Source organism: Ursus americanus, chromosome 9 (genome assembly GCF_024610735.1).
Source record: "Ursus americanus isolate L20-20 chromosome 9, mUrsAme1.1.p, whole genome shotgun sequence".
Lineage (NCBI taxonomy): Eukaryota > Metazoa > Chordata > Mammalia > Carnivora > Ursidae > Ursus > Ursus americanus.
The window spans coordinates 74,201,330-74,215,463 of NC_142135.1; the positions used below are offsets into that span (position 1 = coordinate 74,201,330).

General features: G+C 36.1%; 1 protein-coding gene across 1 annotated transcript in view; it reads left to right on the forward strand.

Moving 5' to 3' along the window:
* Nucleotides 1-12,261, forward strand: part of OPRK1 (opioid receptor kappa 1) — a 30,430-nt gene extending 18,169 nt beyond the window's left edge. The window contains 1 exon segment of the mRNA XM_045789159.2: nucleotides 8,193-12,261. Within this exon segment, the coding sequence (XP_045645115.2) occupies nucleotides 8,193-8,812 (620 nt within the window). The 3' untranslated portion in view covers nucleotides 8,813-12,261.
* The last annotated feature ends 1,873 nt before the right edge of the window (nucleotides 12,262-14,134 follow it).

Here is a 14,134-nt window from a genome sequence, read left to right on the forward strand (position 1 = left end):
GGAAATCAGGCATCAATTGCATTAGAACACATCCACCTGGATGAGAAATTTCAGCTAATGCTTCTGAGTGTCTTTCTGGTATCTTTTTGGTTAAGAGCACAGATTCTGGAAGCAAAATGCCTGGGATTGAATCCTGATTTCACCATTTAGGGACAGTATCCTTTTGGAGACATTACTCAGATTTCTGTGCCTCAATGTCCTTCCTTATCTGCAAAATAGGGGTAAATAATAGTGCCTACCAGTTAGGGTGTTTTCCAGATCTAATGAGTCAGTGCATGGAAAGCTGAAAAGCAGGGCCCACATCTAGTGAGCCCTTGATAAATGTTAACTAGCATCTTTATGTGACATGGTGATTTTAACAGGTCCTGCCTTATTGCTTATGTTTATCAACATCTGTAGGGTATTCATTCAATATTGAGGGCTCGTGTGTACAGCAAAATTTTCACTTTATGGGCATGTGGTGTTAAATATAACATTTTACATAGTATACATGTGTGTACTGTGCATATTACATGTGAACAACTCAGTGAATTTAGAGATAAATATACACCGGTGAAACCATCACCCCGTCAAGACCACAGACAGTTGGTCTGAAGTTTCTTCGTGCCCTGTTTATTATTTTTCTTATATGATAAGAAAATTTAACATGAAATCTACCCTCTTAGCAAATGCTGAGCATGGAGTACAGCATCATTAGCTATAGAACCTATGCTGCATAGTAGATCGACAGAACTTTTTTACTTGCATAAGTGTACCCTTTGACCATTGCCTCCCATCCCTCCTGCCCCAGGCTCCTGGAAACTACAGTTCTACTCTCTGCTTCTATGAGATTCCATGTATAAGGGAGATCATATAGTATTTGTCTTCTGTGTCTGGCTTATTTCATTTAGCATAATGTTCACCAGGTCTATCCATGTTGCCACAAATGGCAGGATTTCTTTCCTTTTAAAAACTGAATAATATTCCATTGTGTACGTGTATATACACCCCATACACCACATTTTCTTTATCCATTCAATCTTTGGTGCACATTTAGTTTTTTTTCCCCATATCTTGGCTATTGTAAATAATGCTACAGTGAATGTGGAGTGCAGATATCTTTGAGATATTGATTTCATTTCCTTCGGATATATATCAAGAAGTGGAATTACTGGATTATATGGTAGTTCTATTTTTAACTTTTTGAGGAACCTCCATACTGTTTTATAGTGGCTGTACCAATTTGCATTCCCATCAACAGGGGTTCCCTTTTCTCCACATCCTTGCCAACACTTATCTTTTTTTTATTTTTGATAACAGCCACCCTAACAGGTATGAAGTGATATCTCGTTGTGGTTTTGATTGGCACTTCTCTAATGATTAGTGGTGTTGAGCACCTTTTTTAATCCCATTGGCAGCTTGTATGTCTTTAGAGAAATGTCTATTTAGGTTCTTTGCCCATTTTAAATCAGGTTATTTGCTTTCCTGCTATTGAGTTGTATGATTTCCTTATATATTTTAGATTTTAACCCCTTATCAGGTACATGATTTGCAAATATTTTCTTCCATTCTGTAGGTTGCCTTTTCATTTTGTTGTTTCCTTTGCTGTGCAAGAGGTTTCTTTGTTTGTTCTTGTTTTTTGGTTTTTTTGGGGGTTTTTTTGTTTGTTTGTTTTTAGTTTGAATTAGTTTGATGTAATCTCACTTTTTAATTTTTGGTTCTGTTGCTTGTGCTTCTGGTATCATATCCGAAAAAAAAAATTGCCAAAACCAGTATCAAGAACCTTTTCCCTTATGTTATCATCTAGAAGTTTTATGTCTTTATTTACATTGTCTTTAATCCATTTTGAGTTGATTTTTATGTATGGTGTAAGATAAGTGTCCAATTTCATTCTTTTGCATGTGAATACCCCATTTTCTCAGCACCATTTATTGAAGAGCATATCCTATCCCCATTTTCTATTGTGGCACCCTTATTGAAGATTACTTGACTGTGTATGTGTGGGTTCTTTTCTGGGCTCTCTATTCCATTCCACTGAAATATGTGTTTGTTTTTTAGTCCAGCACCAGACTGTTTTGAGTATTATAGCTTTGTAATATAATTTGAAATCAGGAAGTGTGATACCTCTAGCTTTGTTCTTATTCAAGATTGCTTTGACTATTCAGGGTCTTTTGTGATTCCATATGAATTTGAGGATTGTTTTTCCTTTCCTTTCCTTTCCTTTCCTTTCCTTTCCTTTCCTTTCCTTTCCTTTCCTTTCCTTTCCTTTCCTTCCCTTCCCTTCCCTTCCCTTCCCTTCCCTTCCCTTCCCTTCCCTTTTCCTTCCTTCCTTCCTTCCTTCCTTCCTTCCTTCCTTCCTTCCTTCCTTCCTTTCTTCCTTGAGAGAGAGAGAGAGAGGGGTGGGGAGGGGCAGAGGGAGAGGGAGAGAGAAAATCTTAGGCTCCACGTTCAGTGTGGAACTTGACATGGGGCTCAATCTCACAACCCTGAGATCACAACCTGAGCCAAAATCAAGAATTGTACACTTAACTGACTGAGCCAGCTAGGTGCCCCTGAGGATTGTTTTTTCTATTGCCTTGAAAAATGCCATTAGGTTTTGATAGAGGTTGCATTGAATTTGTAGATTGTTTTGTGTAGTATAAACATTTTAACAACGTTAATTCTTCCGATCCATGAACGTAGGATATCTTTCCATTTATTTGTATCTTCTTAAGTTTCTTTCATCAATGTTTTACAGTTATCAGTATACAGATATTTTAGATTTATTTACAGATTTATTTCTAAGTGTTTTATTCTTTTTGATGGTAACATAAATTGTTTCGGATAGCTGATTGTTAGTGTATAGAAATGCAACTGATTTTTGTATGTTGATTTTGAATTCTGTAACTTTAGTGTTTTTCTAATAGTGCTTTAATGGAGTTTTTAGGGTTTTCTATACATAAGATTGTGGCATCTCCAAACAATTTTATATCTTTCTTTCTGATTTGGATACCTTTTATTTCTTTTCTTGCCTAAGTGCTTTGGCTAGAACTTCCAGTACTATGTTGAATAAAAGTGGTGAGAGTGAGCATCTTTGCTTTGTTCCTGATCTAAGAGGAAAAGCTTTCAATCTTTCACCATTGAGTAGGATGTTAGCTGTGGGCTTGTCATATATAGCCTTTATTATGTTGAGATACATTCTTTCTATACTTAATATGTTGAGAGTTTTAATCATGAATAAATGTTGAATTTTTGTCAAATATTTTTCTGCATCTATTTAGAGAATCTTTTGATATTTAATCTTTCATTCTATTAATGTGGTGTATCACATTATTTGATTTGTGTATGTTGAGCCATACTTGCATCCCAGGGATAAATTCCACTTGATTATAATATATGATATTTTTCATGTGCTGTTGAATTTGGTTTGCTAGTATTTTGTAGGACTTTTGCATCTCTGTTCATCAGAGATATAGTGGTGTCCTTGTCTGGTTTCTGTATCAGGGTAATGCTGGCCTTATAAAATGAGTTTGGAAGTATACTTTCTTCTTCAACTTTTGAAAAAGCTTGAAATGGATTGCTATCCTTTTTAAATGCTTGATAGAACTCACCAGTGAAACCATGTGGCACTTGGTTTTCCTTTGTTAGGAGGTTTTTGCTGTAATCTCCATCTATTTTTTATTGGTCTGTCAGATTTTCTATTTCTTTATGATTCAGTCTTGTAGGTTGTATGTTTCTATAAATTTATCCATTTCTTCTAGGTTATCCAATTTGTTGACATGTGATTGTTTATAGTAGTCTCTTAAGATCCTTTGTATTTCTGTGTTATCAGTTATAATGTCTTTTCTTTCATTTAGTCTTCTCTCTGTTTCCTGGTCTAACTAAGGGTTTGACTTAGTTTATCTTCAAAAAACCAACTGTTTTTTTTCTCCTGTTTTTTTGGTCTCTATTTCATTTATTTCTTCTCTATTCTTTATTTCCTTCCTTCTAGTAACTTTGGGCTTTGTTCGTTCTTCTTTTTCTAGTTTCTTTTTTTTTTTTTTTAAGATTTTATTTATTCATTTGACAGAGAGAGACAGCCAGCGAGAGAGGGAACACAAGCAGGGGGGTGGGAGAGGAAGAAGCAGGCTCATAGTGGAGGAGCCTGATGTGGGACTCGATCCCAGGATGCTGGGATCACGCCCTGAGCCGAAGGCAGACGCTTAACGACTGCACCACCCAGGCACCCTTCTAGTTTCTTTTTTTTTTTTAAAGATTTCATTTATTTATTCAACAGGATAGAGACAGCCAGCGAGAGAGGGAACACAAGCAGGGGGAGTGGGAGAGGAAGAAGCAGGCTCATAGCAGAGGAGCCTGATGTGGGGCTCGATCCCATAACGCCGGGATCATGCCCTGAGCCGAAGGCAGACGCTTAACCGCTGTGCCACCCAGGCGCCCCTCCTTCTAGTTTCTTAATCTGTAAAGTTAGGTTATTTATTTGAGATCTTTCTTTCTTTCTTTTTCTTTTTTACACCTTAGTCCACAGATTTTATTTCTCTACATAAGCAGAAAACATTTTATTTATTTTTCTTATAATTTTTATTTTGTTATATTAGTCACCATACAGTATATCCCCAGTTTTTGATGCAATGTTCCATGATTCATTATTTGTGTATAACACCCAGTGCACCATGCAATAAGTCCCCTCCTTAATACCCATCACCGGCCTATCCCAATCCCCCAACCCCCTCTTCTCTGAAGATCTTTCTTTTTTCTTAATGTAGGTGGTTATCACTATAAATGTCCCTCTAAGGACAGCTTTTGCTATATCCCATAGTTTTGGTATATTGTATTTCTATTTTCATTCATCTCAAACATTTTTAAATTTTCTTTGATTTCTTCTTTGATCCATTAGTTGTTCAGGAGTGTATTGTTTAATTTCTACAGATTTGTGAATTTTCCAATTTTCCTCCTGTTTAATGTCTATTTTCATGTGGTCAGAAAAGATACTTGATATGATTTCAGTCTTCTTAAATTTGTTAAGACTTGCCTTGTGGCATAACATATGTTCTATACTGGAGAATATTTCATGTGCACTTTAGAATAATGTATATTCTGTTTCTCTTGAATGGAATGTTTTGTATATGTCTGTGAAGTCAATTTTATTTTTTAAATTCATTTTTTATTTTTTAAAAGATTTTATTTATTTATTTATTTATTTATTTATTTATTTATTTATTTATTTTGGTGGGGAGGAGCAGATGGGGAGGGAGAGGGAGGAAAAAAGAATCTCAAGCAGACTCCACACTGAGCTCAGAGCTGCACCCAGGGCTCAATTTCATGATCCATGTAATCATGACCTGAGCCAAAACCAAGAGTCAGACACCTAACCCACTGAACCAGCCAGCCCCCCCCCATTTGATTTATAGTGTTGTTCATGTCTGCTGTTTCCTAATTGATTTTATATCTGGATGATCTATCCATTGTTGAAAGTGGGATATAAAAGTGCCCTATTATTGCTATCTCTGTCTCCTTTCAGTTCTGTTAATATATGCTTTATATGTTTAGCTGCTCCAATGTTGGGTGCATATATACTTAAAGTTGTTACATCCTCTTGAAGGCTAGGTTCTTTTATCATCATATAGTGACTTTGCCTCTTATGGCAGTTTCTAAGTTGAAGCCCGTTTCATCTGATGTAAGGATAGCTATTTCTGCTCTCTTTTGGTTTCCATTTGCATGGAATATCTTTTTCTATCCTTCACTTTCAACCTGTGTGTTATTAAAGCTAAAGGTGCATTTTTTTTTCCTGAAAGAGAACATTTAATAGAAATGGTGCATGTGGACTTGAATTTCCTCGATGATCACCTCAGCACTCTCCTTTCTCTTTGTTGGTATAAGCTTAGCTTCACTGACATATCTGGAAGATTTTTCTAACTCTATCAGTGAATGTTTTCCAAAGTCTTGTAAAAGTAGCTGTAGTTGATTATTTCAACCATTCAGCAAATATTTATTGAGCTCCTACAGCATACAAGACAATTTGTTCAAGAGGAAGCTGATTAAACATCAGCTCTTACATTGCCTTACTTATCTCAGCAGATTGCTCTTCCATAAAAACTACTGTAATCAGTCCCCATTTTCAAGGGTTTCCATGTAGTATTGATTTATTCACTTATTTAACAATTTGTATTCCTTAAGCACCTTATGTTCTTATTTAACGATTTGTATTCCTTAAGCATCTTATGTTCTTGCCACCCTATGTGGCAGGGATTATATATTGGATAAAGCAGGCTGGTTATCCACCCTAAGGTAGTTTGCATTCTGGTTGGAGAGAAAAACGCCAGGAAAGGTAACACATTATTAGAGAAGAGCTTCTGTCTAGCTTCTGTCATTATATAATGATTAAAAAATAAAGTGAGTGTAATATATAGAGAGAAAATAAGTTGCAAGGGAGACCACTATTCAAATGGATCAGCCTCTGTATAAACATCTCTGATGTGACATTTAAGGTGAGGCCAATCTTAAGAAAGAGATAATGTTGGAGTACACAAAAGCTAAGCATGGAAAAGACAAAACAAAACTAGACATGTTCCCTACCTTCAAGGAGACTAGATTCAATAGACAAATCAAATCCAGACTAGTATATTTTTTAAATTCAGATTTTCACAATGTGCACCTGTCAAAAGTTGTTTAATAAACATTTTTTGCAATGATAATAGTGATGATTTTTTAAAAAATGATTTTAACTGTTAGTATTCCCATAAACACTAAACACACAAACTAAAAAAATGCTCGTTTGTTTTTAATAGTCTTCGCAGTAATAGTACTTTAAACAACGATTTTTTTAGAGAATAAAAAATTACGAGTTATTCTGGAAGTTTGCATTTACTAGTGACAGGTTTGATCTGGTATCTAGTTGATAAAGATATATTTCTAAGATAGTCATCTTTATTAATTGGACAAAAATGATTATATTCTTTGTATTGTAAGTACGTCTAATTAAAATTCTAAGATGGTACATTTTGTTTTTACTAAGAGATATTTGATTAAGATCACATTAAAATGTTTTAGAAAATATAAATAGAGATGTTTCACTACTTAAAAATATTCTTGTTCCATTTTTGAAGTAGATTTTTCCCAATATCAGAAGAAAATATCATTATAAAAATTATGCTCTTATTATTGCACATGATTACTTTATCAGTAAGGAAGGATCAGGACAAAGAGTTTTGCCTGCTCTGTGTTCAATGACTTCTCAGAGGGAAGAGGAAAAAATGTGAACTGGTTGATGCTTGGGGAAGAAGGGAGACCCAGAGGGGTGAGCAGGCCCTCAAGGAAGGTATCAAAAAAGTGCTTATCCTGGGTCTCTGTTCTTTCTGGTCTCTGCTTTTTTCAATATGAGGGTCACTCCAAAAAGAATACTATCCAGCAAAGAGAAGCAGAGCAAATAACACAATTTTCCAAGTAATCAAATAAAATATTTGTTTTATCTGTTGCATAGTCAGTATTGGTAAAAATGAAAAATATTTCTCACATGAATTTCCTTGATGATGGTGTTAATGAGGATGATTTCCTCCTCCTTTTCCTCCCTTTCCTTGCTCTGTTTTTTTTCCCCTTTCTTCCTCTTTCTCTTCCTTCTCCAAAAGTTTACTCATGTTTCAACAACACCCTTAATCAATCGATTCCATTAAGTCGCAACTCCTGGATCATATTTAGACACATTTTGTAAACATTTTTACTGACCCACGTAATGCTTTCTTGTAAATCACTTGATGTTTTCAGACAGGTTGGCTTTTCCTAAATTGAATGGCTAGATTTGAAATATTTAGTTATTTATTACAAATAGTTACTAGCTTTTATTGTCAGAGCCTTAGGTCTGGGAGAATTGTTAATGAATGGAAATGAAAGTAAGGACTTATGCTATAAATTACCAGTTTAGCTCTTCTGAAAGTCATCCACATCAAACTGGTTTCCACAACTACATAATTCATATTGCTAGCTAGTAATATGTATTTCATAGCATTGTGTATGTTACCAATAAATGGTGACTTTCTGGTTTCATTGATCTAGGCACTAATAGGATGGTTAATATACATAGCATTCATTCCTAACTTGGTGATCTGCTTCAGGTAATATCATCTCACCATAATTAGACCTTTATACCCAAACATATTAAAACTCACTTTCAGAATACTTTGCAGCCACAGTAATAAGAAAAAATTTTCTTTTTGTGCTTCTGTTTTGTTCACCTTGTCCAGACATGGATATCATTGAGTGCTCCTTACAGTTCCCGGATGATGATTACTCCTGGTGGGACCTCTTCATGAAGATCTGTGTCTTCGTGTTTGCCTTTGTGATCCCTGTCCTCATCATCATCATCTGCTACACCCTGATGATCCTGCGCTTGAAGAGTGTCCGACTCCTTTCTGGCTCCCGAGAGAAAGATCGCAACCTCCGTCGAATCACCAGGCTGGTCCTGGTGGTGGTGGCGGTCTTCATCATCTGTTGGACTCCCATTCACATTTTCATCCTTGTGGAGGCTCTGGGGAATGCCTCTCACAGCACAGCTGCCCTCTCCAGCTATTATTTCTGCATCGCCTTGGGTTACACCAACAGCAGCCTGAACCCCATTCTCTATGCCTTTCTTGATGAGAACTTCAAGCGGTGTTTCAGAGACTTCTGCTTTCCAATTAAGATGAGGATGGAGCGACAGAGCACTAGTAGAGTCAGAAATACAGTTCAGGATCCTGCTTACATGAGGGATGTTGATGGGATAAATAAACCAGTATGACTAGTCGTGGAGATGTCTTCTTACAGTTCTTCAGGAAGAGATGAGTGTAATGATCTCGGGTTAACTCAGATTAGTACTGAAGTCTGAGATGGAAAGGTAGAATTTTTAACAAACTTTTAGAAATCTCATGGTCTGAAGTCATAAGGTGCAGGCTGGGTTAGCCACCCAGGTCAGTGGGAGCATCAAGGCTGTAAGGATGGAGTACAAAAGATTGGAGTAAGCAAATATAGCCCCTTTCTAAGGCAGGAAAGCAAGGCTGACTCCCAGTTCCTTTGATGAACAAAGAAATAAACCTCTTTCTTCTGGTTACTTAGATTTAGTCCAGGACCCATCTGCTGTGGCTTTTCCATGCAATGTGGTTCCAAAAGCTCTGTTTATTAAAAAAGGACAAGGAAAAAATTATTGGTTTCAGAGCTTAGTAGGTGTCCAATCCATTGCTTTGCATTGACAACAACAACCTGAATAAGAACAAGAACAATTTCCAGGGCATGTGCCCAGCTCACTTTATGCTACGTGGACACACATTTCATATGGCTGTGTAGTGACGATTCTGGCTTAAGTATGGCTTGGACCCACACCTGAGGTGTCTGATGTTCATGTATAATAGGAAATTATCTTGATATTTATGAAGTTACTTAAACGTGCAAAAGGTGGTTTCCAACATAATTTAATTTCTTAAAAGGCACAGTTTGTTTTGCAGCATGCTATTCATATAAATAATTTCATGATAAAGCATGTCCTGATGTCAAGAAATATAAAGTGGCTTAAATATCACTGTAAGTATATATATTTCATCTGTAAATAATAGTATATGTGCAAATAAGGCCTGGGCTTGCCTTCCAGCCAGGCACTTTCCCAATGACACACTAACAAGATCCCCTGAGTTATTGACAGTTGATGTGGGGACATTTTGTGGCAACATGAGTTTCTCTCTGGGAATCGGTCAGACAACATCTCTTCCAGACCCCTGAGCATCATTTAGGCCTTCAGTGGTGCTCATAACTCATGTGCTAAACAACCACAAAATATTTCACTCATTCCCAGGTTGTTGACTTGGCAGAATCTAATTTGTATGCACCATCTCTTCATGACTATATGGCTGTTACCAAATTTTCTCTATCTGTGGAGGGAGGGCATTTTGCTCATGTTAATCTTGGGCTAGGATTTTGTGCCTTTTGGCAGGAAGTAGAAATGTTCCTAATTGTGGGCTGAACAAGGATATTATGTCACCCGTGGTGCTTGGACATACCTTGCACTGTGTTCTGTGAAGAGCATACCAGCTGAGGATAATGCCACGAGCAGCACATTTAGGATAATTTTGCTAAAACTTCCAGATGATATATTCATACCCTCATCTTTCCCCTGAAACTTATGATTTCAGAGGTAATGGCTTTTTCTGTAATTTGCCTCTGCAGAAGAAAGGGATAATTTAGAAATAACACCTGTCTCTTCTCTTCCTTAAGCCTATATGTTTTCAGGGCAGCACCCCCTGAAATTTAATGGGAAAATCAAATGTATAGACCTACATACTCATAGACATCATTACATCTATAATTTCTGTTCACTGTGTACTTTCTGTCTTGTGTATATACGCTCTCCTTTTGGAAACAAACCTTGTATTGAAGGCTTTATATGTGGCTTCAGAATTTTACTATGATGATGTTTGTCTACATTTCAGATTTTCATGACATCTAACAGATGACTTAAGGCAGAAAGGCAAAGTTCTTCCGAATGAACCCAAATGTTCTTTTGAGCATTTCTTAAATTTCATTGATTTTCTTTGGTGTCTTTGTATTCTTATAACTAAGTGTAGATAGGAATGGCTTAAATATTGGTTGACATTCACCCCATGGTTAAAAGTCTTGGCTACCATATAGAAGGTATATTTATACAGAGAGTAGTTTCTGGAACAAGCCCTACTGATGTGAAAAATATGCAAATCTCTTTATGGAACAGTAAGACCCAGGAGATTTTCTGGAAAGATTCTTATGCAGTGTAATAATACACAATCATGGAATAAAATTATAGTAATGGGTTCTCTTTCACTTAGCACTCCATGTGCCCTTATGGCATCTGTTGTCATTGTTGGAGTCTGAACTTTAGCCAGATTATCCTGCATGTCTTTATGTCTAAGTCTTTATGTCAGCCCATGGAGAGAGAGAAGTAGCTCTGAGTGCCCATGAGAGATGTTCTAAGTTCTCTATTATTGTGGGCATCAATTTCCCCAAATTGGAAGAAGAGAGTGGGTTTGTCATTTTAGGGCACTGCTTTAAGGAATGAAAAAGCAAGTCATATATGTTAGAGAAAATACTACTTACACAAAAGTATTCATTTGTCAAAAGTGTGCACATGTGTGCATGCATATGCAAGTTAATGTGTCTGTGTGTGCATAAGTATGTGTGTGTGTGTGTTCATGGGATCATGTGGGCATGCATATGTGAAAGTGTGAACATATGTCTTTCTGTGTGTGCATTGTGGGTGTGCATGCCTGCATGTGTGTGTGTGGATATATGTGTGTGATTGTGTATGTAAGCACGTGTAAGTATACATGTTTGTGCATGTGAGTGTGCTTGAGTATGTGATTGTATGCATATGCATGTGTGAGTGTAAGTGTGTGCATATGTGTGATTGTGTGTGCACATGCATGTGTGTGTGAGATGAGGTATGTCTGTGTCCCATGTCTTGATAGTCCTGCACTCTCATCACAGCAAGGAGGGCACACTGTCTGCTATGTCTCTTTGATACCAGAACTGTGTGTATCAAATCTCAAGATCAACCCTACATAAATTCCATCTTCCTACCCTGGTGACTTCTGGAAGATAAGATCTAGTGAGGGGTCATAAAAAGACACAGAGAAATGAAACAGCCATGCAAGAGGCAGCAATGAAGATGAAAACCCATAATTCTAACTGGGAGGATACTGACATTAATATCTCAGAAATTCTCTTAAGAATCTAAAAGCATCCCCTATGCCAAGAGCTTAAGTCAAAACTCAAAGCGTAATGCTGTAAAAGAAACACAGTTTAAGAAGTTATTTTGAAAAAATCAAGGAATATTCACACAAATCTTAAGAAAGTGGTTCCATTCTATGATGTATTGCTGAGAGATACAAGTTCTTAAATGTGTAGAACCATTATTGGACAATTTATAGAGGTTTCATCTAGTATTGGGACATAATAAGATGAATAACTGGAATAAAAGGAATACATTTTATTGGTATTCTTATTGGATGGCTTTAAATTAGACCTTTTTAGAAGAAAACTATGACAAGGCTGTATGTCCATCCAATGAGATTTATTTTCTAAACAAGAACTGTTTGGAAAATTAAGCATAAATATGAAAATACCATCCCAAAAAGGCATAAACCTGTTTGCCCTAAGGCAGTTTTCTTCTCTGAAACAGAAGTATACTCATATATTCTTTATTATATATATTTATATCTCGTACTTTTGGAAGGTGATAATTATGCATTATATATAAGATTGTGTGTCTTGCAATAAAATAAAAACTGCACCTGCTCAAAATGCAGCAATCTATTACTGTGGTAAATCATGTATTCTTTAATGCTTTGATGATGCTGTACTTCAATAAGAACAATGGTAACTGTTTCTCAAAACTAAAAACAGTCTCCTTGATTTTTCATCCATGACAATGTTGTAGAGGATTAACGGAAAAAAATAACACATGTAAAGATCTAAACCATGATCTTAAATTCCAAAACCTACCAATCACTTAGGAAAATTCACGCCTTTCTACAGTTATGCTGTCTAGATCCCAGAATCGATGTTACATGCAGCCTTCCCTATGGAAAACCATATTTTCTTTATGGAAAATATTCAAAATTCAAAGTGAAGCTGTCCCAACTCTCCTGCCCTTCTTCCAGTACAATATAACTGCATTACCACCATGAATTACCTGTTTCTAAGCCTCATGGTATTTGTACACAGAAAGAGTAATTTAAAAACCAGTATCTTGACAAAAGAGAGATTTTTTTTTTTTGTAAGTAGAAACAAAGTTAGGAAAAGGAAATTAAAGAGGGACTCCTCTTGCTAATTGGAGAGAACACACTAGCAGGTCCTACTTTCATTTAAAACAACAAATTTCCTGTTGCAAACTTTATCTTTTACCGATAACTCAATTTCATTGGGGATTGGATATCAAGTATGTTATAAATTGGACTGGAGAGAAAACTCAATACGTAGCAAATTTTAGGCATTATGATATCTTCTTCTCTCTGTAATTAATTTGCTGCACTGTACATTCCTACAGATAGCCTCCAGGTTTGTGGAAACTAGTGATAACAATAAAAAAGAAATATAACTAAATTTTCAATAGCTGTTGCTTGAGAGGATGTTCAATCATATTTATATCAGTAATTATGCCAGATTCTGCATAGGTAAACAAAACAGATACAATTTTAATACTTACATCTAAGAAAAACAAGCAATAAGGAAATAATTACAATGTATAGCAATGAAGGCATAATTTAGTGGATGCAACCCATTCTAAAAGATTTATCTATGCATTTATGTAGACATACTTTTAAAAATGCTTGATCTATGTCTATACATTGCACTTGAAACTGCTAGAAAAGTTAAGAGTAACAGTATTCTTACATATGAAGATAGTTAAAATGACAACTACTAGTAAATAATATGGACATTGTGGGTTTTAAATAGTCAAGGAAGGCTATATGTTGAAAGCCAAATAATTTAGGAAACACAGCCTTGGAATTACACCAGAGGTTGAGACATTGATAATTATAAGCTGTGCTGTGAAGGTGTTTGTAAAACACAGACCAAACTACAGGGTCTAGTGTAGTTACTTTCAACAATTTTTAATGGAACTAGAGAGGAAAGAGTTAAAATAGCTGGTTTGCAACCAATTCATTCCCCTTGTGGAGGAGCCCTCTTTACAGGTGGGACAGGAAAAAAGACTGGTAACTGCCTAATATCCTCAAGTGGTTCTCTGATAAATATTGATTTTTGCCTGATGGAAGAGACATTATCTATAGAACACCCTTAGCAGGATGTCCCTGGCTAGAAGATTACTTGTAATAAACTAATAATCTACAAGTTTATGGTTTTGAAGGGCATAAAGAGAATTTGTTTCTAATGTAAACACTCTCCTTACTGTTTGAAGTGGCCTAGAATTTCATCAGAAACTTCAACTGTTATTTAGGGGAAGAGACTCCATGTTGGATGTGGGAAAGAAGGACCAGGGACCACCCATGTACTCTTGGATGCCTCTCTACTTCATCAAAGCTGTAGAATTTCTGTATCCTTGAAATTACAAATAAAACTTGATATTTCTGTGTCATAATGTGCCTCAACCAGAAATTCACGCTAAAAAGATACTGTTCAAGCCTGAGAGTTATTAAGAAAAGTATCAGTTGAGTTTTGATTTAAA